The sequence below is a fragment of the Pleurodeles waltl genome, chromosome 12 (genome assembly GCF_031143425.1).
Source record: "Pleurodeles waltl isolate 20211129_DDA chromosome 12, aPleWal1.hap1.20221129, whole genome shotgun sequence".
Classification (NCBI taxonomy): domain Eukaryota; kingdom Metazoa; phylum Chordata; class Amphibia; order Caudata; family Salamandridae; genus Pleurodeles; species Pleurodeles waltl.
Window position 1 is genome coordinate 713060830 of NC_090451.1, and position 24728 is coordinate 713085557.

The 24728-nt window shown below is 45.7% G+C and overlaps 1 protein-coding gene across 1 annotated transcript in view; it reads right to left on the minus strand.

Annotated features, from left to right (window-relative positions):
- Positions 1-963: 963 nt before the first annotated feature.
- LOC138267296 (olfactory receptor 6B2-like) overlaps positions 964-24728 on the minus strand; it is a 128676-nt gene continuing 104911 nt past the window's right edge. Inside the window, exon 6 of the mRNA XM_069216151.1 lies at positions 964-967. Coding sequence (XP_069072252.1) covers positions 964-967 — 4 coding nt within the window. The remainder of the gene's footprint in view (positions 968-24728) is intronic.

Consider the following 24728-nt stretch of genomic DNA (forward strand, 5'->3'; position numbering starts at 1 on the left):
ACGGTGTTGTTTTATTTTCTTCTATCACACTGTTTAGCCTACTTCAGCACTGTAGTTTTCAAACAATCACTCTGTGCTTCAGTCAAGGATACAGTCTGGTACATTGCCGATAGACATGGTAGAAGTTTAGTCTTTATGGTTCGTAGACAGTACACATTCTTACGCAGGAACATCGGGGTGTTAGTTCACATCAATAGTATAAAAACACTTTCTAGTCCTGGTACACGTGAGAGGGAGATTCCGACCAGGAACCCACAACTAGATGCTGACTGCCCTGTTGCAGATGCTGATCCAGATCACAGGCTTTTGCTCAGGTATGAGGGTTGATGTCCTCCCGGGGGAACCTGAAAGGCAGGCCTAGAGCTTAACATGCTGTGCTCATAATATAACTTAGAGAACGTAATCTAGTTGCACTATGATAGCATTATTCTTATGTTTCACTCTCCTCGTTACTATTTCAATCCTACTCTGTTGTATGGTTCTGGTTATTGCAGCTCACGCCTTGTTATCTAAAATGCAGTCGTTTTATTAAACCAATCTTTAAAACTCAAACTGCCTTTGTCATTTATATATGAGATCATACTTTGTACAAGAGAACTGGTTGTGACCTGAGTGACCACAACTTCCCTGTGAAGCACTAAGATGTCATGTGCTCGGCTGCCCAATTGTCTCTTCCCTCTGGGAGAGGTAAGGCACTGCTAGTTAGCCGGAGCACAACCCTGATTCGGGGTGACAAGGGTCCTTCGCCGTGGGTTAGACTTAGTCCCCCACACTATGAACGATCTTGCCGCCCAATAATCCAGTAGTCTCATTAGGATAATGAGAGCCTACGCAACAGTATCACCTAGCTTACATGTAGACTGTCTCTTAGGTAATGACCTAGAGGCCTCAAGTTGGGCTGAGATAGAGTTTAATACCCATGCAGCCATGCTGGGTATCACTGAGGAATTGCTTCTACTCATTTCAGCTGAAATGAAAAAGCAAAGCAGAGAAAAAGGCCTGAAAACTCAGGATCCTTCTCCAACAACAGGTAAAAAGGGCATCACAGCATCCCCTACCCACCCTGCCATTCAGGATACCATTCCTGTGGTAGGAGAAACCTCTCCTGGGGTGGCACCTGTACCAAGGGAAACATCAGCTAACACAGCTGAACTCCCTGAGGTAGAAGTACCTTTCTGTGGGATAACTAATATTGGCCAGAAAAAGTGCACCATTTTAGTCAAAATGGAGCATATCTCCAACCCTCCCAGAGAAACTTTAGTGCAGCAACCCCGCACTGCCTCTCAACATTCAGGACAGCAGCCCTGCCCTGGGGGGTCATTTTGACCTCAGCGGTCTTTTTTAAAGACCGCTGAGGGACCGCCGTGCAGAAGACCGCCAGTGGTGGCATTTTGCCGCTCGGCCTATTATGACCTTTGCCAGCTCTCCGTCCTTTTACCGCGGAGAGCCACCAACAACCATACTGGCGGTAGGCGGGGAAGTGGAGGTTGCTCCACCTCCACTGCCACGCCAACAGAACACCGCCCAGCGAATCACGTCCTGTGATTCGCCGTGGCGGTGTTCTGTTGGCGGTGTGGTGTCAACAGAGCTGCCCCCATGGCACCCGGTCCCCTCCCAGAGGATCGTCGGACCAGGTAAGTCGATCGTCCGTGAGGGGAGGGGTGGGGGGGTGTTGTGTGTTATGTGGGTGCATGGGGTGTGCGTGTGTGTATGTAGAGGGGGTGTGTGAGTGCATGTATGCCTGCGGGGGTGTTGTGTGTATGGGAATGAGTGCGAGTATGTCTGTGGGTATGTCTGTATGGATGTGTGCGTGTATGTTTGAATGTGGGTTTGCGTGTATGACTGTGTGTGTGGATGTAGGCATGTATGTGTGTGCATGTAAGTATGTAGGTGGTACCTGCGTGCGTGTCGTGTGGGTATGGGTGAAGTGATGTTGGGGTGGCGAGGGGGGCCCTGCCATATTTGGGTGGTGGCAGGGGTGGTGGGGGGGTAGGGGAGGGAGTTGGGGTGGGGGAGACCCCTATCAGTGCCAGGGAAGGAATTCCCTGGCACTGATAGTGCTTACTGCCATGGATTTCATGGCAGTTCAAACCGCTGGAAATCCACGGCAGTAAGCCGGGTCCAAATACCGCCAGCGGTATAGTGACGGCCGCCGGGCTGGAGACCCGGCAGGCAGAACGGAGAACCGGCGGATGACCATGGGGGTAACCGCCATGGTCATAATTCCACAAAGTAAGACCGCCAGCCTGTTGATGGTCTTACCGCCGGTTCTCCGCCTACCGCCAGGGTCATAATGACCCCCCTAGTGTGGAGCTCATAGGACAGCATCCCTGCCCTGCTCCAACTTAAGAGAAACAGCAACCCTGTTCTCCCTTTAACAGCTATATAGACAAAGTCTTTGCCCAGCTATGGCTTTACTGAGACAGCATTCCTGTCTGGCATTCTCATCCTTTGAGATAGGTCCAGTGGACAATTCCCACTGCTCTAAACTAAAACATACTAATAGGAACTCTGAAAATATAACTTCACATTGCTGGCTAGCTAAAAAACTTCAAACAGGGTGGTTTACATCCTCAGGGGGAAGTAACCATACAGTGGATGATAAAGGGAGGAACCAAGCTATTGCACAGCTACTCTCTACTTATCACCACTTAGACCCAACTGGCCAAGGTTAGCCTTATTGTCCTTCATTGGGGGAGGGGGCTTGTGTAGGAAGGTAGCCTCTTTCTAGCCTTGTTACCCCCACTTTTGGCCCATTTGTGAGTATATGTGTTTTCACTGTCTCACTGGGATCCTTCTAGCCAGGGCCCAGTGCTCACAGTGGAAAGCCTATGTTGTCAGTGTGTTTGTTATGTGTCACTGGGATCCTGCTAGACAGGACCCCAGTGCTCATAGGTTTGTGGCCTATATGTGTTCCCTGTGTGGTGCCTAACTGTATCACTGAGGCTCTGCCAACCAGAACCACAGTGTATATGCTCTCTCTGCTTTCTAAATTTATCACTGCAGGCTAGTGACTACATTTACCAATTCTCATTAGCACACTGGTACACCCATATAATTCCCTTGTATATGGTACTTAGGTACCCAGGGTATTGGGGTTCCAGGAGATCCCTATGGGCTGCAGCATTTCTTTTGCCACCCATAGGGAGTTCAGATAATTCTTACACAGGCCTGCCACTGCAGCCTGAGTGAAATAACGTCCACGTTATTTCACAGCCATCTTTCACTGCACATAAGTAACTTATAAGTCACCTATATGTCTAACCCTCACTTGGTGAAGGTTTGGTGCCAAGTTACTTAGTGTGTGGGCACCCTGGCATTAGCCAAGGTGCCCCCACATCGTTCAGGGCAATTTCCCCGGACTTTGTGAGTGTGGGACACCATTACACGCGTGCACTATACATAGGTCACTACCTATGTATAGCGTCACAATGGTAACTCCGAACATGGCCATGTAACATGTCTAAGATCGTGGACTTGTCACCCCAAAGCCATTTTGGTATTGGGGGGGCAATTCCATGATCCCCCGGGTCTCTAGCACAGAACCCGGGTACTGCCAAACTGCCTTTCCGGGGTTTCCACTGCAGCTGCTACTGCTGCCAACCCCTCAGACAGGATTCTGCCCTCCTGGGGTCTGGGCAGCCCGGCACAGGAAGGCAGAACAAAGGATTTCCTCTGAGAGAGGGTGTTACACCATCTGCCTTTGGAAATAGGTGTGAATGGCTTGGGAGGAGTAGCCTCCCCCAGCCTCTGGAAATGCTTTGATGGACACAGATGGTGCCCATCGCTGCATAAGCCAGTCTACACCGGTTCAGGGATCCCCCAGCCCTGCTCTGGCGCGAAACTGGACAAAGGAAAGGGGAGTGACCACTACCCTGACCAGTACCTCCCAGGGGAGGTGCCCAGAGCTCCTCCAGTGTGTCCCAGACCTCTGCCATCTTGGAAACAGAGGTGTTGGGGGCACACTGGACTGCTCTGAGTGACCAGTGCCAGCAGGTGATATCAGAGACCCCCTCTGATAGGCTCTTACCTCTCTTGGTAGCCAATCCTCCTTTCTTGGTAGCCAAACTTCCTTTTCTGGCTATTTAGGGTCTCTCCTCTGGGGTATTCTTCAGATAACGAATGCAAGAGCTCACCAGAGTTCCTCTGCACTTCCCTCTTCGACTTCTGCCAAGGATCGACCGCTGACTGCTCCAGGACACCTGCAAAACCGCAACAAAGTAGCAAGATGACTACCAGCAACATTGTAGCACCTCATCCTGCCGGCTTTCTCAACTGTTTCCTGGTGGTGCATGCTCTGGGGGCTGTCTGCCTTCACCCTGCACTGGAAGCTCTGAAGAAATCTCCTGTGGGTCGACAGAATCTTCCCCCTGCTAATGCAGGCCCTAAAAACTGCATCACCGGTCCTCTGGGTCCCCACTCATCCTGACGACGGTGGACCCTGGAACACAGGAACTCTATCCAAGTGACTCCCACAGTCCAGTGATCCTTCAGTCCAAGTTTGGTGGAGGTAAGTCCTTGCCTCCCCACGCTAGACTGCAAACCTGTGTACTGCTTGATTTGCAGCCGCTCCAGCTTCTGTGCACTCTTCCAAGGATTCCTTTGTGCACAGCCTAGCCTGGGTCCCCAGCACTCCATCCTGCAGTGCTCAACCCTCCGAGTTGGACTCCGATGTCGTGGGACCCTCCTTTGTGACTCTGAGCCAGCTCTGGTTCACAAATCTTCTAAGTGCCTGCTCCGGTACTTCTGCAGGTGCTGCCTGCTTCTGTGGGGCTCTCTGAGTTGCTGAGCACCCCCTCTGTCTCCTCCTCCAAGGGGCAATATCCTGGTCCTTCCTGGTCCCCAGCAGCACCCAAAAACCTCTACAGCTACCCTTGCGGCTAGCAAGACTTGTTTGCGTTATTTCTGCATTTGAACACTTCTGCAACCTTCAGCACGCCGTGGGACATCTTCCATCCATAGGAGATGTTCCTAGCTCTCTTCGTTGTTGCAGAATCCTAAGCTTCTTCCATCTGGATGCAGCTTCCTTGCACCTTCATCCGGGGTTTCCTGGGCTCCTGCAACACTTTATGTCTGACAGAGAAGAGTGAAGTCAATACCTGGCATACCTTGACAGCTTGCGAAACCCTCCTAAATGTAATGATAAATGTGTAGTTGAAAGATTTAATAATATTAGTAAAGAAGCCTTGCTTTGATCCAAAATCCCACCATGCCCTATTTAGACATGCACCAGCTCCCCCTGTGTGCAACCAAATACTGGCATGATGCACTGAATGCTGCTCAAGAAGGGCCAGCAGCGGATAGGCTCACTTTCCCAACAAGCCTGAGAAGAAGGCAATGGTTAGAGTCTGGCCCATGAAGGGTCTATAAAGCAGGGTCCAAAGAAGATGTTGTCATCCAGAATTGCTCCCACCTTTATTGATAGTAATTTTCCTGTGCCATACCAGTGTGGACTTATCAACTCTCGATCTCCCTAGGTAGAGGAGCATTGACAGGTATCGGCTCCATGAGAGCTGTATTTCATGTACTATGTACTCCTATAACAAACATTTGCCCCACAGAAAGAAGCTTTTAGGAACCAGAGGAAATGTTTACATATTGCCTTAAACTTAAAGCTAAGTATTGAAAATGTCAGTTCACTTTGACGGTGTAAGAAACTGTGTTGTTGGTTGGCTGGGGTGTGAGCTCTGGTCAAGCAGCAACCACAATTCTTATCAGGGCAGGGCTCAAGCCAACCCTAAATTTACCTCTAGCAGCTTGGCACAGAGCAGTCAGGCTTAACTTTGAGGCAATATGTAACGTATTTGTGTAACACTTCAAACAGTAATAAAGTTAAAACAGCACACAAAAGGACCTCACACTAAGTTAGGAATATAGAGTACTGTTTATCAAATAAAACATGACCAAAATAACAAACATCCAAACAGTAGATCTAGAGTTATTTAAGTTTTAAGGAATTTAGTGAAAATAGTGCCAAAAACCACAAAGTGCCAACTGTACATATTTGGTCGCGTTGGACCGGGACAAAATCAAAGGTTCAGGCCACGGACTTCTTTAGGCCCATTAAACAAAGTATCTTAAATGCTGGTTTGCAGAGCGATGTGAGGATCTGTGTCAAAGATGTTTCATGCAGCCAGAGCATTGCATCAGTTGCAAGATGCGACAAAGCTGTGTTGCAAGGTCCTGTGGCACTGTCGATGATCTTATTGATGAGGGCTGCGATGTGAGGTCAGGAGACAAGGATGCACAGTCAAGGCGTTGCGTCAGTTCCAAAGAGTTCCAAGGCAGTTATGCAGAGTCCTGCACTGTCTTCAAGGCTGACTCTGACCAGAGATACAAGGGCCTGCACAAAAGTTGCAATGCTCTGCTGCAGTTCTGATGCAGTGATGGCCCCCGAAGAAAGACTGTGTTACGGATCCAATCCGCTGAGCAGCGGTAAAGAGTCATTTCTGCTCAGGGTTGCACCGTACAGCAAAGGAGATGTGTCAGTTTTGCTAGATCCACAGAGGCTGGCAGGGCACCTTCAGTCCACTTTCAAAGTTGAAGTACTGGGGTGGCACGTAGACTCACAAATGGCAGAGTCCCGGTGCAAGGTTGTTGGAAGCCTGTTGTGACCCTGAGGTTTCAGATCAGGAGTCCAACCAAATGGCCCTTGGAGTCACTCTGAGGTTCCGTGTTTAAGAGATGCAGGTCCAGTCCTTTCACCAAGGCAAGAGGGAGCAGGCAGCAGGTCAGCACAGCAGGACAGCAGTTCTTCAGAGCAACAGTCCAGCATAGTGGCAGTCCTTTAATCAGCACAGCAGTCTACTGCCTGGTAGAATAATTACAGGTCCAGAACTGTACTGAAGAGGTGGTGTCTTAGGTCCAAACCCTTATACCTGGTGGAAGTTGAATACATTTCTAAAATTCCCTTTGAAGTGCCCAAACATCCTAACATCCCTGTCCTGGATCCAGGCTAACTAAAAGGGGTATGTCACCCCTTGTGTGGAGACCGGACACAGCCTACTGAAGTGTAAGTGGGGCTGGGTCCAGTTCCTCCCTCCCATCTCACCAGTGATGGCCACTCCAGACACAACATAGGCTTTCCTATTGTGTTTGGCTATGTAGGAAGAATACACAAAGCTACTTCCAGTCATGTGACTCAGAGACACGCTACAGGCAACATATGGCTAAGGCAGGAAAATTCCAACTTTCTAAAAGTGGCATTTTAAAAAGTGTAATTTAAAATCTGATTCCACCATAAGTTAGGATTTTTCATTACTATTTCAAAGTCACCAAACATGAACTTATTACCTGCTTCCATTTGGAAATTACAGCTTATTAAATGTAATAAAGCAATTCCAATGCTATCCCATGGGTGGGTTTAGGCCTTGCAGTAGTGAAAAACAGCTTTAAGAGTTTTTCACTACCAGGCCATGAAAAACTGGAAAAGTACATGTCCTGCTTTTTCAACACATTGCACCCTGCCTTCTAGGTTGTCCATGGACTACCCTAGGGGTGGCGTACATTTATTAAAAAGGAAGGTTTGGTCCTGGCAAGAGGTTTCTTTTGCCAGATCAAAATGGCAGCTTCAAACTGCAATGGCAGGTCTGACACATGTTTAAAGTGCTACATAGGTGGGTGGCACAATCTGTGCTGCAGGCTCGCCAGCAGCCAATATTGATGAGTATGACATCAATGGTCTTGACTCCGACATGACAAACATAATGAAACAGACTCATTCAAATATTATGTGTGAATAGCTCAAGGAAACAGTGTCTCTACTGATGTTTTAAAGCTAACCCAGACATATTTCCTCCTTTTGCTCCCTCAGTGTCAATAACAAAAGTCTAAAACTCATACCAATCCCTTTAGCTAGCCATCTTCAGCCAAGAGTGAACATGGGCTGGCACTGAAAGAGATGAAAAGGTTCCTTTACCAGATTCAACTTGTTATCCTGCAATTGTGGGACAAACTGGAGACTGCATGCATGGTAGTAGACTGGAGACATGCTGCGTTTGGAAGAGAATGTTTGTTGAAATGTGAAAACAGTAAAATCAACATGTAAGAAAAGTATGGATGTTAATTCAACAAAAAGGCAGGGGTCATGGAAAAGACATCACATGTGTTTCAACCCATATGCAGCCTTTTCAAAAGCCAGCACTTGGGACGGGAGCAGCAGAAGTCAAAAGAAATGCCATATCTTAGGTATTGTCCTGCTCTTTCCCACATCAGGGGACATATTAGCAAAATGGGCCACTACATTGGGCTGTTTTTGGCTAATTCGCTTTCATGTGAGACAAGCATTGTGCATGGATTGGAACGCAGCAGCACCAGAAGCTGGCAGAGTGGCCTAAACACAAAGTGTACACGTCGGCCCATATTCAAAAGTGTCAGACAATGCAGCCAAGTTGCTGCACTGCATGACAGAGAGAGAGAACAACAAAGCAACAGATTTACAGTGATATGGCACTCTCTTCCCCTCTCCCTAGCACTGGTCCACAATCAGGCTGCTGAGTGACAAGCACATACCTTTCTATGTTGGTGCAAGGGTGCTTGTGTGATCTTAGCATAGGTTTTGTGCTGAAAGGATGCCCTTCCTGTACAAAATACTATGCCTAGACAAGCTGTAAACCTTTTCCCACTCTGTATGTGTGCTGTACAGTGGAACATACATGCAAAGCCGGAAAAGAAAGGAGAAATAAAAGTATTTCTAGTTTTAATGCCTGCTTTCAAGTGGTGTTATTTTTTGTCATAAAACCACGTCTACTACTTTTAGTAGATATGGTTTTCTGTCAACCAACATGAATGATTACACAGGAACGCCCATCTACCATCCATGGAACACTCCTTTGATGCACAGTAATCCAAAGGCAGTGCTTCATGCTGGCTTACTTTACTTTTTCTTACAAACCATTGTAAATACCAATTTGCATTAGTTTGTAAATCCCAAAAATGATTTTGCTTGGGTCAGTATTAAAAAAGTAACATAAAACTTGTGTAAATTTTGGCCATATTGTGTGCTGTGCAGGAAATCACTGTCCTGAGGAAGATGACTCAGATCGCGCGCAAAGCCACTTGAATGCGCAATATGAGCAAGATTGTGACCCTGGTGCATGCTTGCACAGGAAACCTGCAGTCCATGGTTGAAAAATAAGCATTTCTGGCACCCTGAAAGGAACCCATTAATGTGATCTTTGTGAAGGATGAACTGGCCTGGAGTGTAAACAGTGACCCTTACTGACGTGCCCTGGCCAGCTGACACCCGCTGCTCGGTTTCAGGCAACCGGTTTGTCTCCACATGCTGACCTGAGAAACTCAGAGTTTCACAAATGTGAAGTTTAAAGTGTTTAAAGCAATATGAAGAACGAGAAACTGTACCATGTGCGACGTTGACTCTGTTACTGAGGTGGAGGGTGTTCACTAAGTTGAACCTATCACTGATACGTCACAATGTGGTGCGCAACATGTGTCGTAAACTGGAGTCATGATGTATTCAGACTTGTCATCCAGCACCACACAGTTCTCTCTTGATGAAGATACCGATGTACAAAACTGCAAATAATAATAATAATATTATTATGATTGTAGGAAAGTACCATCTTGCCTGGCATGTTACCCCCACATTTCACTGTATATATGTTGTTTTAGTCTATGTGTCACTGGGACCCTGCCAGGCAGGGCCCCAGTGCTCATAAGTGTGCCCTGTATGTGTTCCCTGTGTGATGCCTAACTGTCTCACTGAGGCTCTGCTAACCAGAACCTCAGTGGTTATGCTCTCTCATTTCCAGATTTGTCACTAACAGGCTAGTGACTAAATTTACCAATTCACATAGGCATACTGGTACACCCATATAATTCCCTAGTATATAGTACTGAGGTACCCAGGGTATTGGGGTTCCAGGAGATCCCTATGGGCTGCAGCATTTCTTTTGCCACCCATAGGGAGCTCAGACAATTCTTACACAGGCCTGCCATTGGAGCCTGCGTGAAATAACGTCCACGTTATTTCACAGCCATTTACCACTGCACTTAAGTAACTTATAAGTCACCTATATGTCTAACCTTCACCTGGTGAAGGTAGGGTGCAAAGTTACTTAGTGTGTGGGCACCCTGGCACTAGCCAAGGTGCCCCCACATCGTTCATGGCAAATTCCCCGGACTTTGTGAGTGCAGGGACACCATTACACGAGTGCACTATACATAGGTCACTATCTATGTATAGCGTCACAATGGTAACTCCGAACATGGCCATGTAACATGTCTAAGATCATGGAATTGTCCCCCCAATGCCATTGTGGCATTTGGGGGACAATTCCATGACCCCCCGGGTCTCTAGCACAGAACCCGGGTACTGCCAAACTGCATTTCCGGGGTCTCCACTGCAGTTGCTGCTGCTGCCAACCCCTCAGACAGGTTTCTGCCCTCCTGGGGTCCAGGCAGCCCTGGCCCAAGAAGGTAGAACAAAGGATTTCCTCTGAGAGAGGGTGTAACACCCTCTCCCTTTGGAAATAGGTGTCAAAAGGGAAATAGGTGTCAGGGCTGGGGAGGAGTAGCCTCTCCCAGCCTTTGGAAATGCTTTGATGGGCACAGATGGTGCCCATCTCTGCATAAGCCAGTCTACACCGGTTTAGGAATCGCCCAGCCCTGCTCTGGCGCGAAACTGGACAAAGGAAAGGCGAGTGACCACTCCCCTGACCTGCACCTCCCAGGGGAGGTGCCCAGAGCTCCTCCAGTGAGTCCCAGACCTCTGCCATCTTGGAAACAGAGGTGTTTGTGGCACACTCGACTGCTCTGAGTGGCCAGTCCCAGCAGGTGACGTCAGAGGCTCCTTCTGATAGGCTCTTACCTCTCTTGGTAGCCAATCCTCCTTCCTAGGTAGCCAAACCTCCTTTTCTGGCTATTTAGGGTCTCTGCTTTGAAGATCTCACCAGATAACAAATGCAAGAGCTCACCAGAGTTCCTCTGCATCTCCCTCTTCACCTTCTGCCAAAGGATCGACTGCTGACTGCTCAGGACGCCTGCAAAACCGCAACAAAGTAGCAAGACGACTACTAGCAACCTTGTATCGCCTCATCCTGCCGGCTTTCTCGGCTGTTTCCAGGCGGTGCATGCTCTGGGGGTAGCCTGCCTCCTCCTTCACCCTGATGAGCGTGGTCCCTGGAACTCAGCAACTCTGTCCAAGTGACTTCCACAGTCCAGTGACTCTTCAGTCCAAGTTTGGTGGAGGTAAGTCCTTGCCTCCCCACGCTAGACTGCATTGCTGGGTACCGCGTGATTTGCAGCTGCTCTGGCTCCTGTGCACTCTTCCAGGATTTCCTTTGTGCACAGCCACGCCTGGGTCCCCGACACTCCTTCCTGCAGTGCACAACCTTCTGAGTTGTCCTCTGGCATCGTGGGACTCCCTTTTGTGACTTTGGGTGGACTCCAGTTCACTTTCCTTCCAAGTTCCTTTTCAGGTACTTTTGTGGGTGCTGCCTGCTTCTGTGAGGACTCCCTGAGTTGCTGGTCTCCTCCTCCAAGTGGTGACATCCTGGTCCCTCCTGGGCCACAGCAGCACCCAAAAACCTCTACTGCGACCCTTGCAGCTAGCAAGGCTTGTTTGCGGTCTTTCTGCGTGGGAACACCTCCTCAAGCTTCATCGAGATGTGGGACATCCATCTTCCGAAGGAGAAGTCCCTAGCTCTCTTCTTTCTTGCAGAACTCTAAGCTTCTTCCATCCGGTGGCAGCTTCCTTGCACCCTCAGCTGGCATTTCCTGGGCTCCTGTAATTGTACACTGCTTGCATTACTTTTCTTGCTATTACCTGCATAATTTTGGTTTGTGTACATATGTCTTGTACATATGTCTTGTGTATATAACTTATCCTCATACTGAGGGTACTCACTGAGATACTTTTGGCATATTGTCATAAAAATAAAGTACCTTTAATGCTGGACTTCAGGAGAGAGATGAGAGTCTTCAGTTGCATGTTCAAACTACTTTGTTTCAATATTTAGAAATTCAGATGAGCACTGATTTGGATGAAATATATGTAGTGCAGATGCGTTATGAGAGGGTCTGGAAAAAAGTATACGTAGATGGGTGTGCTTTCGGCTGCCCCTAACGGGCCATGTTGCTCTTAGTAAACTGATCATGCTACCGTGGGTACCATATGTGTTACAACACATGCCCATGTACATCTTGAATTCCTGCTTCCATCGGCAGGACAAACTGCAGCAGCGCTTATATGGGAAGACTCGTAGAGAGGAAGTAACCTTGGATACCTTAAGGATCCTGTGGGAGTGGGGGTGTTTGCAGGCCCCAAAGTTTAGAGCCTATTATCAAGTGATAGTTACATTATGTGGTTCCCTGGTTTGCTTCTATTGAGCAAAATCCATATTGTGCAACCCAATAAATGGTTCCTCTCCCTGTTGCCCTGGAAGGGATATGTGGACTTTCCAGCACATCTCAGAATGATACTCAGACCCATATTTCTACTCTGTTTGCGCCAGATTTATGTCTTTTTTTTTACGCATATCTGGCGCAAACTTAACTCCATATTTTGGTGCTAGACCTGTCTAGTACCAAAATATTGGAGTTAACGTAATTATTTGCCTGTGAAAAACTACCTTGCATCGTTGAGATGCAAGGTAGGCGTTCCTGGGCAAAAAAATCCTCAAAAGCCCTAGCGCCTTATTTATCTTCCCATGCAAAAATCACGCACAGGAGGAGGAGGGCCTTAAATAATGGTTCTAAGCCCACTTAGCACCATTATTTAACGTCTGGGTATGGGCAGGCGTTAGTGGACCTGTAGGCAGATTTCCATGGTCAGAGACCATGGAAATTGCCCACAAGTGCCCTTCCCTGTCCGCAGGGATACCCCACCCACCTCTACCCACACCAGGAGGTCACCCACGGATCCGGGACCCATCCGAAGGTAACTCCAGGTAGGTATTTTTTTCTGTCCAACACCGCTCGGGGGCAGCACAGCGCTGGCTCCAGTGGCCATGTCCAGGGGACATTCGGCCCCTGGGCATTGGCATTAGGTTGGTGGGCATGGCTCCTGTCTTTACTAAGACAGAAGCCATGTCCATGGGACTTGTGTGCAAGAAAATGGTGCTACACTGCTTAGAGGCAATTATTTTGCCTCTAAACAGTGTAGCGCCATAATTTGGCACACAAGCTCCTGTTCCCCCTACGCCTCCTTTCAAAGGACGCTAACAGGCCCTTGGCGCCGGCTAGTGCCATTTCTTAAATATGGCACCTGGCCGGTGTCTAGGAACGGCACTAACCAGCGCTAAACGTTTGCCGCAAACTTGTGCTAAGTATAAATCTGCCCCTCAATGTGTGGGGGGCACTACTAGGTTGGCAAAAATTGACCATATATATCTGCCGCAGCTAATTCAATGGCATACAGCACTGTGCCAGTTTGTTCTGGGATTCCTGCAGATTAATGAAAGAGAGGGTCCTCCGCAGCATTTGGGTGATTTGTGAAGAGGGAAGATTGCAGAGATTTGTGGCATTGCTAGGGACGCAGGGCAAGGATAAGCTAAACTTAAGGTACAGCGACTGTTCCTGCCAAAGACTGGAAGAAGTTAACTACGCTTGAGACACAAAGGGAAAGAGATTTAGCAGAGAAAATAGGGGAACGTGTCAAAGAGGAAATTTTCAGTAACTGCAGGAAGGCTACCCATAATGCATTGCAAGACTAACACTTATCAACAGATAAATCCAGATGCTGCGAGCACTGTTTAAAATATAAAAGGGCAATAGGTACATTTCAGTGGGAATGTTCAGGAATACTGAATGTTTGAACATAGGTTGTTGAAAAACTTATCAGATTGACAGTTATGGTGTTACAAAGAATACCAAAGCTATTTCTTCTAGGATTTGTGCCTAGGACAAAGTATGCTGAAGTATACTAAAGTCATGCTCAAGGTGTTCAAACTGGGTCTGTCTGTCGCAAAGACATGTATAATGGTGTTCTAAATCCAGGGTATGAAAAAAAACAAAAAATAACCGCTCCAATGGGATTCTGCTGAATGTTGGGTGCAACAAAAGTTGACATATGTGGATGGAAACCATGGGGAGCAATAGAGTTGGTGGACATAAACTGGACGAACGGAGGAACCAAGGAGGGTGAAGATGTGGAGCTTGTGGATGAGCCGGCATGAAACATGTAAACTTGTAAAGGACATGTATTTTAAAAATGTAAACATTCAATACAGCTGTACAGTGGGTATGAAACATTAAGTAACATAGGTGACCTACAATGGAATGATTATAAGTCAAGAATGGGTGCTCTTCCTGGAGGGATTTGGGGGTGGTGGGGATTATGGTGAATGTTCTTGTTGCAATGGAAATCAATATTTAAAAAAAAGAAGAAAAGCACTCAAATGCTAATACTGATAATTAGAAAAAACATGGTCCGTGAGAATTTCAGAACAAAAAGTATTTTGGTATCATTGAGACCTAAAACTCAGAGAAGGAATCACTCCACATTGCGTTTCCTGATAGTTTGTTCCAGCTCCACTATTTTTCTCTTTAAGGGTACTCCTCCTCAATAAGGGCAATCTGTTTCCTCAAGCTTTTCCGACACCCCTACATTCCTTGACTGGTAATAAGGAAAACAGGGCCTCAAGGCTTGGATCAAGGTCATCACCCTAAATGCATGTATATGTTTGGAATCTTCTAGGCTAATCCCTTTAGCATTTACTGTTTTAGATTTAGAGTTTGGGCTGCCACTCCTGCAGGTGTCTGTAAAGAAACCACCTAAAAGTACTTTCAAAATATTTAACACTATGCCAAGTGATAGACTGATACTTAACCAGAATATTTCAATCACTCCTCATCTCCCTTTGGAGGGTGTATTGCTGAGAATGTTAGACCAGTCCTTGTCTGTCAGCTCCAGTCACATGTCCGTGGCCCATTTGTCTCATAGTGGAGTGAGGTCGCTTTTAGTTTGTGAGAGTTGGGACCTTTCAAGGAGCCTAATTTCCCACACCTGGAAAGACATACTACAAATAATTTGAATGAAACTGTACTTAGGAGGTTTTAGTCCCTCCGAACACTGGCCCATAGATAATGACCACTACTGTACCATGGAGTGGAAAGTGATGGGGGAAGAGCAAACTCATCCAATAAGTCAGGGAAGCTACCAAATTGTCTGTTTGAAAATTGTCATGTCCGTCCACTCCTAATCGTACAGTCCAGGCCCCTGAACCTGGGAGAGGAAGTATGACTCTCAATGGAAGGTCCTTCATGTACTTGAGAATTTACCTGCTGTGTTGCAGTGCCAGGAGCCACACAGACCAGCTTGTATATAATAAAGGACTGTCCATCCCGCACTGAGCTGAGGTTGTGGTTTGAATAACAAGGCTGCCAGAGTGGCTCATATGGGGACATATCTCAGCCTCTTGACATTTCTACTCTAGCATCTAACCCAATACTATGCCATCCATTTCAGTTGTGCTGCAAAGTAATAGAGCTCCATATCCCATACTTCAAGTCCCCCTTTACCTGCAGAGAGACCCAGTGTATTCAGGGCAACCCAGCACCGCTCAGTTCCCCAAATGAGTTGGGTCAGCAGACTATCTATCTCGTTGAAAAAGGTCATGGGAAGGCAGATTGGTAGGGCACCAAAGTAATACTGGAGGCAGGGAGGGAGTACAATCTTTAATAAGGAGGCCCTTTCCATCACTGATAGAGGGAGAGATAGTCAAAAACAGATGGAGTGACTAGAGGAGCAAGGGTCAATCTGATTTATCCCTCTATTTAGAGCGCTAGACATTTATTCTGAGGTACCTGAAGGTGACCAGTTCCCAACAGGGGGTTAGGTCAACTTCAGGTGGGGGGGGGGTGGGGGGGGGGGCTGATGTGAGTGGAATATAAAATGGGAGTGCATTAGATTTATCCTACTTAACACGAAGGTTGGAATGGTGACTAAAATCAGCAAGCACAGCAATAGCTCCCTCTATGTAGGTGCGCTCACCACACGTATACAGGAGAAGGTTGTCTGCATATAAGGAGATTTACAGGAGGTGGACCCTTGCCTGCAATCCGCATTAGTGATGGTTGGTATGAGTGTAAGTGCAAGGGGCTCCAGTGCCAAAGCAAAGAGTACTGGCAAAAGGGAGCAACCTTGTTGAGTGCCCCTCTCAACTGGGTATTGTGATGAGAGAACAGTAGATTTACATTCAATATAATTGGAAGCTGAGTGGACCCTTTCCTCCTCCTTCGTCCCCCTTTCTGGTAACAGGAACGAGAGAGTAGTGCCAGTCTTCACACAAACCATTCATTTTGTATAAAATAGATGTGTCCAGATGAAGAAGCCATTAACCATACTAATACTGGCCATGGTAGCATACAAATAATCCCAGCTGTCTCGATAGCCACTGTGATATCAAGCGCTTTTGGATGCTTACTCACCAAGAGAGGTATGCATGACATGTATCAGTTGACAGATTTTGGCCACTGTACTACGAGTAGGGATGCAACCCAATTGATCTTCATGCACGAGACCACTTATGTGGATTTTGCTCAATATGTTATAGTCGACATTTAGAATGGAGAAGGGCCTATAAGAAGTAACCCTATACTACCTTATCCTTCTTAAGGAGTGGAACTATGAAAGCTTTGCTAAGTGTCAGAGAGAGGAAGCCGATGGCCCTGGCCTTCTTAAATAGTTTGGTCAGGACAGTGGCAAGTGCCGCTACATACTTTGAGTAAAGTTTTACAGGTTGCCCATCTGTACTGGGGATCATGCATTCCAGAGAGGCTGCCATAGTGATGGGAAGTCAATGCACCTTGGTTGCAAAGATTCAGTTGTGCATGAGCTGGTTATGCACCCTCTCCTGCCAACTATAAAGCTGAGCATAGTACGCTGTGAAGATCTTGTTCATCTCAGTCTGGGCATATGCCACCCTATCATCAGGTGTGTGCATTTGAAGGATCTGAGAGGTTCACTGATCAAGGTTAACCAGACATGCAAGCAATCTCCCAGGTTTATCATGCTCATCATGTGCTCTAACAGTGGAGGTTTGATAACTATAAGTCTGGATGCGTTCAATCAATATTAGAGGGTTTTCCTATTCAATGTATGGTCTGTAGCGGCTTGTCTGCCAGAAAGTGAGAACTCTAGTTCTGCCAGGAGGTCCTCCTGCTGTGTGATCTTCGTGTGCAACTTGGCTTGGATCCCAACCATGTTGTCAAACAATGTCCCCAGATGACCAATTTGTATGCCTCCCACTCCGAATGGGGGAAAGAGGAGGAATCCAGGCGTTGATTTTCAGTGAAGTAGCTACAGATCGTGTCTTCCAAGTCTAATCTATCCAAAGCAGGAACATTTAGTTTCCAGCTGGTTTTCTCCTGTGGCTGTCCAGTTTTGCAGGATCAAGCACTCTTTATCTTATTGTGTGATGGCACTCACAACTCTGCTAAGGAAATATTCTCCATTGTTAAACCCTTAACACACCCCATGTTGAAGGCACCTAAGGCCCATAAATCTGTGGAGTGGTGTAATGAACTGGCAGATTTATTTTCATACAAAATCTCTGCTATCTAAACTATTTCAACATAAATTCTCTGTGAAGGATTCAGCCGTTTCTGAGTCTCTAAAATGCCCTGAACTCCCTGCCTGCACTCCTTTAATTTCAGTCTCCTGGATGTTTTTGATGGCCTCAATAATAAACTCATGTTTCCCCTCTGGATCCTGCAGTGCCCCATGACATTAAAAAAGGCACTCTCATTATTTACACAACCTTGGTTGAGCTACCTACTTTTTCTATCTCCTCTGCAAAGGTTCCAACATTTTGGAAACATTTAGTGGTGATCGCTCTGCTGAAAAAAAACTCATTACACTCCTCTAAACTGGAGAATTATCATTTAATTTCCATTTTCCCACTTCTGGACAAAAGTTTGGAAAATCATATTAACCATCAATTGGCTTTTCACCTCAAATTAAACATCTGTTTTATTCCTCACAGTCGGATTTCTGTCCTCATCATAATACTGAGTTTGCTCTTTGAGCAGTCACAGAAAAGCTCAGATGGACCGTCAGCTGTGGAGGCCCTCCGGCTCCCACTGTGTTAGATTCGAGTGTCACTTTTGACACCATGTCTCACAATGTTCTTTTTAGTAGACTAGTGGTGTGGGATTCGTAACAAGACTCCAAAGTGGTCTAGGTCATTTTTGGAGCTTCTTTCTTTTTATGTGTCTTCAAAACTCTTTTCATCTGCAACTTGGACAGTCTTTTTTTACTTCACTCGGGGTTCATTGTTGAGTTCTACACTTTTTAACATATATGTCAACCCTGTGGAGGACATTGTGGAATTATTTGGCCTCACTCTGCTCTCATACGCTGCTAATAAGAAGCATATTTTACTTAACTTAACTCAGGTAGCAATCCCTCAGGATTGGGGAATTTCCTGTCAGCTGTGGTGAACTGGATGGGCCTTAACTGCCAGAAGCTTAACAGAAGTAAGAGCAAAATCTTGGTGCTCAGTAACCAGCCCAATGTATGGTGTTCTCAATGGTGGCCAAATGTTCTGGGGCCTTTTTCAGTCCCCAGATCAGTAGAGAATGTCCTGGGCATCTGGCATTAGCTTAACCTTAGACTGCCATATTAGGACTGTCTCTGTTTATTGCTTTGGTCTCTTAAAATGCCTGAAGAAAATTCTATGGGCCCTCCTGGCTTACACCCAAAAAACCTGTGGTTCAGGCTACTATAACGTTGTGCTTGGATTACAGTAATGCCATGCATTTGGGTATTACAAGAGCATTGCTGAGATGACTTTAAAATACCACAACATGACTTCTCAGACATATTCTCAAACCTCTCTCAATTTCATTATATCTTATGGATCTGCTTTGGCTGCTGGTAGGCAAGCTAATAAAATTCAAAGGCCTCTGCTTGACACATCATGCCCTCGCTAATTCTGGGCTGCTTTAACCTAGACATGCAATGTTCCGCCAGCTATTATGACTATTATGACTGTGGCGCTATAGCCACGGCCATACCGCTGGCCCCTCCACAATACCTCCAGGCTTTCTCCTGGCGGTCATAATCCCCGACTGCCATCCTGGCCATGGCGGTAAACACCGCCATGGAAAGGCTGGCGGTAAGGGGGACTTGGGGTGCCCCTGGGGGCCCATGCACTTGGAATGAGCAGTGCAGGGGCCCCCAGGCATAGCCCGTCGCGCATTTCACTGCCTGAATTTCGGGCAGTGAAATGCGCGACAGGTGCTACTGCACCCACTGCACATTAGCATAGCCACCGGCTCTATTACGAGCTGGCAGCAATGTTGATGTGACTTTTCCGCTGGGCCAGCGGACAGTAACACTGTTACCGTCCACTGGCCCAGCGGAAAAGTCGTAATAGGGAGCCAGAAATACCGCCGACACTGGCGGTATTCTGGCTCCTGCAGCCTCTGCGGTCTTTTGAAAAGACCGCTGAGGTTGTAATGAGGGCCTATGTTTGATTCATAGAGCTATGAAGAATAAGGGCCCTCCGAAGATCAGAGATCTCATCTCCCCATATCGTCCAACTAGAGTTCTTCAATCTGCTCAGATGGAGAGGTAGATCTTTTGTGTGTCTGGTTCCCAAATTCAGGAACTTTCTGCCCCGTAGCTTCGACATTGGGATGAGGAACCAAGGTTCAGGAAAATGGTCAAAGCCTGGCTATTCCCATGATAACCTTGGAATCATAATTTCACTTTGCACCGCTGTATAACCTGCTCTGTCCCACCTAGCGCTGGGGTGCCTTAGGGCAGCTATGCACTTTACACATACAAGTGTAATTTCATCCTTCGGGGCCACTACAATGGTGTCAAATTTTGAATGATGTTTCATTATTTGAAAGGAGCACTGAATTGGTATTAGGAATTCTTATTTTAGAAATTGTGAATAATAAGAAATCAATATCTCAAAAACAGTTACCCCTCCTACTTCTATTTTGATTCCTTAAAAATGACTTTTTCTGAATGAGAAAAAAATATTTTATAAATCAGACTGAAGTCGTTGAAACATTTATAGAAAGAGAGCGGACTTAGGATCAGTTGCTTTCATTGAATATATGTTATTTTTGCCATGACCTGCCACTGCTTCGATAGGCTGTCCATCAAATTTATTTTAGGCCATTTGATCGGCCTATTGTTATTAGGCCGATCTGCCCCCAGGGGGGGGCAGAAACCTCTAGGCGCCAGGGCAAATTTTTTTTTGTTTGTTTTTTAGAGATGGGGAGCGACCCATTAGGCAAGGGTCACTCCCCTGGGGGGCAAATTGTATTTAGACCATTTCTGCTCCCCTTGGGGGCAGATTGGCTGATTTTAGGTCAATCTGCCCCCAAGGGGGCAGAAACCACTAGGCACCGGGAATTTGTTTTTTGGCACCAATGTCATGCAGGGGGAGCGACCCCGTAGGCAAGGGTCGCTCCCGGGAGGGAGGGTATGGGGGGGTGGAGGGTCAAATGTATTTTATGCCATTTCTGCCCCCCCCCTGGTGCCGGCTGAGCTAGAGGCCAAAATCCACAGGTAGGCCCTTTGCAAAAAACACCTCTGTTTTCTGTGAAAAAATGTGTTGTGTCCACGTTGTGTTTTGGGCCATTTCCTTTCGTGGGCGCTAGGCCTACCCACACAAGTGAGGTACCATTTTTATTGAGGGACTTAGGGGAACGCTGGGTGGAAGGAAATGTGTGGCTCCTCTCAGATTCCACAACTTTCTGTCACCGAAATGAGAGGAAAAAGTGTTATTTTTTGCCAAATATTGATGTTTACAAAGGATTCTGGGTAACAGAACCTGGTCAGAGCCCCGCAAGTCACCCCATCTTGGATTCCCCTGGGTTTCTAGTTTTCAAAAATGCGCTGCTTTGCTAGGTTTCCCCAGGTGCTGGGTGAGCTAGAGGCCAAAATCCACAGGTAGGCACTGTTTTCTATGACAAAATGTGATGTGTCCACGTTGTGTTTTGGGCCATTTCCTTTCGTGGGCGCTAGGCCTACACACACAAGTGAGGTACCATTTTTATCGGGAGACTTGGGGGAACGCTGGATGGAAGAAAATTTGTGGCTCCTCTCAGATTCCACAACTTTCTGTCACCGAAATGAGTGGAAAGTGTGTTTTTTAGCCAAATTTTGAGGTTTGCAAAGGATTCTGGGTAACAGAACCTGGTCAGAGCCCCACAAGTCACCCCCATCTTGGATTCCCCTAGGTCTGTAGTTTTATAAAAATGCACAGGTTTGGTAGGTTTCCCTAGGTGCCGGCTGAGCTAGATGCCAAAATCTACAGGTAGGCACTTTGCAAAAAACACCTCCGTTTTCTTTTAAAAAATGTGATGTGTCCACGTTGTGTTTTGGGGCATTTCCTGTTGCAGGCGCTAGGCCTACCCACACAAGTGAGGTATCATTTTTATCGGGAGACTTAGGGGAACGCTGGGTGGAAGGACATTTGTGGCTCCTCTCTGATTCCAGAACTTTCTGTCACCAAAATGTGAGGAAAATGTGTTTTTTTTAGCCAAATTTTGAGGTTTGCAAAGGATTCTGGGTAACAGAACCTGGTCAGAGACCCACAAGTTTTTCTTGATAGCTATTTTTCACTCTTTATATTTCAGCAAATGAATTGCTGTATACCCGGTATAGAATGAAACTGCACTGCAACGTGCAGCTCATTTATTGGCTCTGGGTACCTAGAGTTCTTGATGAACCTACAAGCCCTATATATCCCCGCAACCAGAGGAGTCCAGCAGACGTAACGGTATATTGCTTTCGAACATCTGATATTGCAGGAAAAAGTTACAGAGTAAAATGTAGAGAAAAATTGCTGTTTTTTTACCTCAATTTCAATATTTTTCTTTTTCAGTTGTTATTTTCTGTAGGAAACCCTTGTAGGATCTACACAAATGACCCCTTGCTGAATTCAGAATTTTGTCTACTTTTCAGAAATGTTTAGGTTTCTGGGATCCAGCATTGGTTTCACGCCCATTTCTGTCACTGACTGGAAGGAGGCTGAAAGCACAAAAGATTTAAAAAATGGAGTATGTCCCAGTAAAATGCCAAATTTGTGTTGAAAAAATGGGTTTTCTGATTCAAGTCTGCCTGTTCCTGAAAGCTGGGAAGCTGGTGATTTTAGCACCGCAAACCCTTTGTTGATGCCATTGTCAGGGAAAAAACCACAAGCCTTCTTCTGCAGCCACTTTTTCCCATTTTTTTTAAAAAAACGAAATTTTCACTGTATTTTGGCTAATTTCTTGGCCTCCTTCAGGGGAACCCACAAAGTCTGGGTACCTCTAGAATCCCTAGGATGTTGGAAAAAAGGACGCAAATTTGGCTTGGCTAGCTTATGTTGACAAAAAGTTATGAGGGCCTAAGCGCAAACTGCCCCAAATAGCCAAAAAAAGGCCTGGCACAGGAGGGGGAAAAGGCCTGGCAGCGAAGGGGTTAAAAATGCAACAGAAATACAATAGTGCCCTTTGTCATGGTATCTACAATGCATCAGTAATCTTGCTATTCTTGCATTTTAGGTTTACTATGAAACAAAGACATTCATTGTCATAATAATCTTTATTTCCGTAAATTGCCATACAAGCTGCAGTATGTTGGAGTGTGACCTTTAAAATTAATATTATCATGAAAAGCTTGCAATATAATGTATAATGAAGCTGCATAGAAAATCTGTTAATGTAGAAAATAATACACATGTTTGAAATGTGCCCATGGGGAGTGGCCACCAATGTAGATGATGACTAATGAAACTTATTAATGATGAATTAATAATGTACTAATGTATGGATTTGTATTAGCATATTATGATTAAAGTCATGTATTGGGGTTTTGCTAAATTAATCACTAGGCCTTAGTTAGCAAGGGTCTGGGCCTAGCTGCCTGGCCTCATATTAAACTGTGTTTTTCTAACGTGCAATGTGCTGCTTTCCTGAGGGACACAAAGCTGTACTTTTCCAGAAGCTAGAGATGTGTGTGTGTGTGTGTGTGTGTAGCCGTAGTAAATTCTTTCTCATAAAACTCGACTTGCTCAGGACACATTCTTGCTGAATGCAACAGTGTAATTTGTAACAGGTGCAAGGCTGCCTAGACTACGAGAAGACAATGGGACTACTGACTGGACCGTAAAGTGTAACTTTTCTTACCTGACATTCCACCCGATGAAGACGTCAATCACAGGAGCCAATCAACTGCATGAGAACTGTGTTTTGTGGAAAATTCTAGTAAGGTGCGTGGAGAATTATTGGACAGAGATAATGATGCACCAAAATTGATCCAATAGGGAATTAAGGGCTAGTTCGACTGTTTTGATATAACCGCATGACCCGAGGAGAAATCAGCCATTACTAGACATTCTACCGAGCCATACTCTGCCATTATTCTTTGAGACTTTGCTGTTTATTCTTCTGATATCTTAACCATCCTCTATTGAACTCTTACCTGATACTTACTTCTCCTCCTTATGAGGGAAGAGCCTGATTCTTAGCTATGCCATACTGAGACTTTGCTCTGTCCTGTCTTTGCTGATGCCGAATCGACTGATGTCCTGAGGACGAAGACTGACGCTGATTGCTGATTCGTTGGAGGGGTAACTATCTGATGATAATTGTAATTGTCTGTTTGCCTTTTCTTTCTAGGTACCAACTGCTCTTTTGATGGAGGCCATAGTTAGATGTTTTCCAAATTTGTGTTTGCTAAATTGTTTTGCATGAAGCCCAACATGCCGATGCTAATCCGAGGTTAGTTAAGGTGTTCACTAAAATCTGACACAAATAGACAAATGACTGACTTCTTGTTTTGTTGAACATTGTACTCTGAGACTTTGCCAAGCTGCTTCTTATTAGTGATGTGTTAATGCTTTATGAATATTCTCTATGCGTTGATTAACCGTGTTCAAATTATGTATCTGAAGAGTTACTAAGGAGATTGATTGCTAATGAAATTAACAAAGATGACTAGTAGATTGTAATCAATAGGGAATAAATATCTTAACACTTAACAAGATTTGTGTGGTTGTTCATGACAGAAAGGCCATGGTGATTTCATTTTTGATTCTTATTAAATGTTATTGATTATCTTGTTGATTAGTTACTAGGAGATTGATTGGGTTATTGAGATATTGATTTTGTGATGCCAGAAAGATACCTCGTAGTGTGAAGTCTTCGAACGTGGTCAAAAGGTTCATCGGCCTAGGCATGTCTTCTTGTAAGTTTACTTATCAAGGTTCTGACGCGCTATCAAGTACAACCACAATATTTACCAAAAATCCACGTGAAAAAATGTGAAACTTCATATTAAAAGGTAATAAAAATCAGTGCAGGGCCACAAAGCTAGTAAAATCACAACAACCTCTAACAAAATAAATATTATTCACACAACACATATGGAGTCTCTTCAAATTGCTTCCTTATTGCTGTAGCAGATTTTAAAAAATGTAAAACAGCATGGCAAATTTCAACATTAGTAAGGCTTTGCAGTAATTTGAGCCAATTTTAATGTTTCCTAACCTTTCGACTGCACCACATTTGGGCCCAAAAACGATTGGCGTGGACTTATATTTAAAGGATGAAACGTAATAAAGTCGCACGTGCTCTGTTTTACAGTATTATTGCACTTGCAAAGCCACATTTTTTTCTGAAAAGAAAGCCACCTTAAAATGCACAGCATTTAACTTAAAAAGTGTCAGAAGATGGGGCGGGAATTGTCACGTACTGCACTGGACTTCTCACCTCTGGATTTCGGATTGGCGAATACTCCAAGCCTTCTACAGGTCCTG